A 6,192-nucleotide genomic window follows, 5' to 3' on the forward strand; every position below is an offset into this window, starting at 1 on the left:
TTCTCTGTGTGATTTGTTGTTATGTGTTGGGTGAGAGAATAAAAACGAAGCGCCCCCTAGTGGTCAAACATCTGTCATTATCTTTGCTGAGCTTTGTCAAATTTTGTGGTCTAGAACAAAACAATTAAAAGTTACCAACTTGACATTCTCTACTTGCTGCTGGTAAATTAAATATGCAGCAATCGACAGTGTTACTCAGTGAACAATAGCATCATAATATTACATTGTGTTTTTAGTTAATTTTATATATAGCCTCTGGGCTAATCAGTCAAAGGTGCTGCGGGGTCACAGGTTCCTGTGTGGAAATAAACCCCAAATTTACTGTAATCAATTAAACTGGATGAAGGACAGTTGATTTAGCCATTCACAATTCCAAATTAGCACAAAAACAGGAAGATGTAAAAGCACAAAGCTCTGCCACACTGCACAATCCCTTTGACTGAATTTAGTCCGAGTTCTAACTTTCATGAAACTGAATCTAGTTTATAGTTGTTCCCTGTTTAAGTTATTGTAAATAAGAACCCACTGATACATTTGTTGTATAATTTTATCTTCTCAATAAACAGCTGATTCATTCATGTTGGTCATGTGTTTTTCATCTGCTGAATGTGACTATAAATTTGAATTGAAGCTAATGTCCTTTCATCATATTACATCTCAAGGTATTAGTTTGTAACTTTCTGCCCCAACTCTTTAATGAACAGAGACAAGCATCAAATCCAAACTCTGCAAAAAGGTGCCAAGAGGAAAGGTTTGGCATCAAATTAATTCTATTATTAATTGATTATCAAAATAGTTGCTCATTAATTTTCTGTTGTTTGCTTAACTGACAAATCATCGAGTCACTTCAGCTCTAGGTTTAATAGTGCTAATCATATGTTGACCCAGACAATGTACAAACACTGAGCTTAGGTATGAAATGGTTTTATAAACAGGTGAGACAGGTTGCTTATGCATGCATGTTTATTGATTTAAGTTACATGAAATCAGATTGATTAATATAAATCAGATTGATTAATATAAATCAGATTGGTTAATATAAATCAGATTGATTAATATAAATCAGATTGGTTAATATAAATCAGATTGATTAATATAAATGATTAATATTTCTTCCAGATGTGATGTCATCGAGGCTTGACATCCTGTGTGAGTGACATCATCAATGGGGGTGTGGCATCCTCGTGTCAGATGTGTCAGCACATGGAGTGGATTGTTACGGGTCTTTGACACAAATGAAAGATTGGCTGCCCCCACAGCTCCTGTCATTGATAAAGTCATTTCCTGTAGAGATTAAAATAAACAACACTTCAGAGGCTACAACTGCTCAACAAGCCCAGCAACTGAACACAAACTTTGAACCAAAATGACATGTGAATCAATCTAATATTGTCTGTATAATGAGAACTGATTTCCACATTGATTCTCAACAAAAATCTCAATCATGAAAACAACTGATAATTAATTTGTACCTCCGAGGTTTATTTCCATGCAATGCTCTCCACCTAGGTTGTTGGGCTCCCCTTGGTGCCACAGGTTGAAGTCAAAACGGTTCCCATCACTCCACAGCCACACACCCTCCTGAGAGAACAGGTTTTAAGGCTCACATTTTCTAACCACACAAACAGTGCAGATATACTGACAGGTCCTAGAAAACTACACTCCTTTTGTTTAGAACAGTTTCCTACAGAAGCTGCTTCAGTGCATCACATCTGGTCTCAAATTAAAAACTACATTCAGCAGACCCAGTCTTGGGATCTGATCTGGTCTCTGCTGAAAAAAAGGTGCTGATCTCAATAAGGTTGCAACAGATCCTGTTAATCGACAAAACACTCACCTTCACTGCATCGTAGCCTCCAACCCAGGTCCTCTTATGTGAGTTCACTGCTTCAAAGACCAGCTCTCTGAGGAACTTGTACACCTTTTCATTTGGGATTGAGGCCAGATTTCCACCAAGGAAAGTGCAGGTTTTCTGATGAGGAAGACAAAGAGACAAAGAGCAAACCAATGAAACAACTGAGAATTCAAGATGAGGCTGACATCCAGTTGTAAAGCTGCTGCCTGACAATTAAATATTCACATGAGGGTTTCAGCCACAAATACAGGCTGACAGTTAAAGCTGTTGCTGTTCCATAAAGTACCTCAGCATCAGCCCAGTCCTTTTCAGCAGCCTGGAACTTGTAGCAGCGACTGCAAAATTCAGTCCAGCCAGAAGGACACGCGTCATCACAGTCATCTACAACACAATTGTGATCTTAGAAGGACAAAGACACAAGAGGGCTGCAAACAAAAATAAAAACACTCACTAGTTACATTTACTTTGTTTATTTTCATATACATATTTAAAATAATTTCAAATAAGTTCATACAATGTGCAGGGGTAATGAAAAAGCCTCTAAGGCTTCTATGGGAGCCTGCCCCTAAAAGCTAAAAGCTGAAGACTAAGTGCACAAACAAACTGAAATAATAAGAGTTATATTGATCTGCAGAGTATATTCTCAATTATTGATCTATTCGTAGATAAAAGGTTAAAAAATCATGAAAAATGCCCATCAAAGTTTCCTAAAACAGAGTGAGGTTTTAAAATTTCTTGTTGTGTCCAACCAAAGCCCAAACAAACACCTGAGTAAAAGTAATGCAGCCTCATACAGCAGTTCTACAACAAGTCCTACCTTGATGATGGTTATAAAGTTCAGTTTTTTAATCTATATTGTATTATACTGAAAGAAGTTAAATGATTTTATCCACCCTTTAATATCAACAATAAGTACTAACCTGTTTGATGTCCACATTCTGCCTGTGGATGTAGAGAACACAGTGTTAGAAATGAACACTGTACAACACAGAGGTTTTCTTTTTGATTTGTGCAGGGATCAGATAAGTCAGACAACAATGGCTGACAAGTTCATGAGGCAGATTGGTGACACAGTCTACACAGGTTTGACTGATTTCACTTTTCTGTTTCAGTAACAGTGGCTTTACTCTGCACTTATCAAATCTGGAAATGATCTTACACTGTACCTCTCAAACAAACATTACTTACATCTGCTCCAATCCACAGTCCACTGGTCAAACAGAGGAGCACAATGAAATGAAGACCTGATGCCATCTGTGTAAAGATAAATTAGAGGAGTTAATTAGATCCATGTATCAGTCTTTATCTGAGCAACGAGCTTCATTATGTGGACGCAGCAGAATAAACAGGACTGGATGATTGAAGACATAATGAAGAGTAGATGAAGAATCTCCTCTGTAAAGCTGATGTTACGATGAAAGGTAAGAATTCAAACCTTACCTTGTTGTGATGATCAGATGAGGTTGCAGTTGCAGTAGCAGGTAGCAGGATGTCGTGGAAAAGGGAACTCAGTCTTTTTATACCTTTTCTGGGAGCTTTGTTTCTTTAGCTTGTTTGGAATCCTCTAAACCACGAGACATTGTAGTTCGTGTAATAAATATTGATTTACACATTACCACTGCCTTGAGTAAATATGAAAAAAAAACAGTATGGGAGTTTTACGTATAAACTCCCCCACATTACTCAGAAATAAGAGCAAGGGTGTTGACGGTCACAGTTTAAAGTGTTACGGCAGACTGCAGCTAGAGTTATGTAATGCAAACTTATTTCTAATATCAATATATCTGCTGCTGTCGAGGTTAAGGACATCCGGGTCCTTTATTTGATAAGTGAGGATGGCGTGAAAATGCATGATAACTGCTGCACAGTTAAACTCAAACTAATCTAAAACTGTGAACATTTAAATCAGTGAGGAAACAAGGTGATTTTCCTGCTGTCTCGCCTTCACGTGTGACACTGGTGACTGTTAATGCTGTAACATTTATATTTATATTGATATTGATTAGTACGACCTTTAAATACAAAGAAATAAACATCTATCAGAAAGAAATGTGACACTGAAAAAAGTTGTAGGTTGAAACTACATCAGTGGCAGTTCAGTGCATTTTTTTCAGTTACAATAAAATAATTCATTTAACACGTTTCAGTGGTGCTGAATATATTATGTGAAGGTCTTAATTTAGTCTATAGGTAATGAGTCTGCTAAAGTATATAACATGAACTAATGCTGAAGATCTGACATGAGTGACTAAAATATTAATTTCACCATATAAGCTACCAGGATTTTCTCTGAAAGGACTCTGTCAGTGACTTTTGTCTCCCTCTTCCTCCTATCGATCCAATACCAATACCAACGTTGGTATTGATAATATCGATATTTGGAACGACCCGCCCACCCCTATTGTGCAGTCATGACAGGTATCGTAGAACAGCAAAGATAAAGTAGAAAACCAAATAGCAGCGACTGGATTAATGCTCTCTATCCTTGTATGTGTGCATGGGTGTGGTGTTTTGGGAGTCGAGAAATGACACATAAGTCATTTCTACTATCACTGGAATGCCTCATAAATACTTACAGCTGAGAAATTTCATTAGGTCTTCTAAAAACCAGTTTATGAATATCCCTCCTGTATTCACATTGGAAGCTGAAATGACAAAAGACTGCTTTGGACGAGGTCTTATCTCCAAAATATGCAATATTTTCGATGATAAATTTTAAGAATCATCACTAGCAAAACCTGAGGCTTGGAAATATGATTTGCAAGAGGATATTTCCCTTCAAGAGTGAGAGGAGACCTGTAAATACAGTAAGCACAGTTAACAACATAAAACATCTTATGATGCAGCCACATCATAAAGCAGTTTAAATGTTGTTAAAGAGGGTGAATTAGAGACATGTTAGTCTTTGGAAAATGTGCTCATAACTACAGTATGTGTTGCTGTTAGGAAGGTGAGGAGCTGAAACAAAGCGCCTCTTCTTGAACAACAGGAGACTAATACTGGAGGTCTTCTATCCGTCTGTCTCAATATAAAGTGTATCCATCTGTTTCTGCTCTGGCTTATGATTGGTTGAAACAAAAGAAATGTTTGTACAGAAATAAAGTGACAGTTGTGTCTAAACTGGACTTATTGGACTGTATTTTTAGGGTGGTAGTGATTTCAACCTACATCTGTGAACACATAAAGTGGCTCCATTAAAAGTTGGTGACTTTGTGATTAGCAGTTTCTGTTTGCATTACTGTGACAAAAACTGAATGATTGAATCAGAACAATTTGTGATCAAAAATGTATTATATTATATGAATTCTATTATTAATATATTATATATATAATAAATATAATAGTGCTAATCATATGTTGACCCAGACAATGTACAAACACTGAGCTTAGGTATGAAATGGTTTTATAAACAGGGTGAGACAGGTTGCTTATGCATGCATGTTTATTGATTTAAGTTTGAAATCAGATTTTAATCAGAATGTTAATATAAATCAGATTGGTTAATATAAATCAGATTGATTAATATAAATGATTAATATTTCTTCCAGATGTGATGTCATCGAGGCTTGACATCCTGTGTGAGTGACATCATCAATGGGGTGTGGCATCCTCGTGTCAGATGTGTCAGCACATGGAGTGGATTGTTACGGGTCTTTGACACAAATGAAAGATTGGCTGCCCCACAGCTCTGTCATTGATAAAGTCATTTCCTGTAGAGATTAAAATAAACAACACTTCAGAGGCTACAACTGCTCAACAAGCCCAGCAAACTGAACACAAACTTTGAACCAAAATGACATGTGAATCAATCTAATATTTCTGTATAATGAGAACTGATTTCCACATTGATTCTCAACAAAAATCTCAATCATGAAAAACAACTGATAATTAATTTGTACCTCCGAGGTTTATTTCCATGCAATGCTCTCCACCGTTGTTGGGCTCCCCTTGGTGCCACAGGTTGAAGTCAAAAATGTTCCCATCACTCACAGCCACACACCCTCCTGAGAGAACAGGTTTTAAGGCTCACATTTTCTAACCACACAAACAGTGCAGATATACTGACAGTCCTAGAAAACTACACTCCTTTTGTTTAGAACAGTTTCCTACAGAAGCTGCTTCAGTGCATCACATCTGGTCTCAAATTAAAACTACATTCAGCAGACCCAGTCCTGGGATCTGATCTGGTCTCTGCTGAAAAAAAGGTGCTGATCTCAATAAGGTTGCAACAGATCCTGTTAATCGACAAAAACTCACCTTCACTGCATCGTAGCCTCCAACCCAGGTCCTCTTATGTGACTTTGCTGCTTCAAAGACCAGCTCTCTGAGGAACTTGT

The 6,192-nt window shown here is 37.2% G+C and overlaps 1 protein-coding gene across 1 annotated transcript; it reads right to left on the minus strand.

Annotated features, from left to right (window-relative positions):
* Positions 1-945: 945 nt before the first annotated feature.
* Positions 946-3,421, minus strand: LOC108887510 (galactose-specific lectin nattectin). Its single transcript, XM_018682975.2, has 7 exons — positions 3,296-3,421; positions 3,044-3,109; positions 2,776-2,797; positions 2,142-2,236; positions 1,838-1,972; positions 1,473-1,581; positions 946-1,284 (listed from the first exon to the last, which is right to left on the minus strand). Exons 2-7 carry the CDS (start codon positions 3,107-3,109, stop codon positions 1,217-1,219), a joined length of 495 nt encoding a protein of 164 aa, XP_018538491.1. The 5' UTR covers positions 3,296-3,421; the 3' UTR covers positions 946-1,216.
* Between the last annotated feature and the right edge of the window lie 2,771 nt (positions 3,422-6,192).

This window comes from Lates calcarifer, unplaced genomic scaffold, assembly GCF_001640805.2.
Source record: "Lates calcarifer isolate ASB-BC8 unplaced genomic scaffold, TLL_Latcal_v3 _unitig_1237_quiver_3098, whole genome shotgun sequence".
Taxonomy (NCBI): Eukaryota; Metazoa; Chordata; class Actinopteri; family Centropomidae; genus Lates; species Lates calcarifer.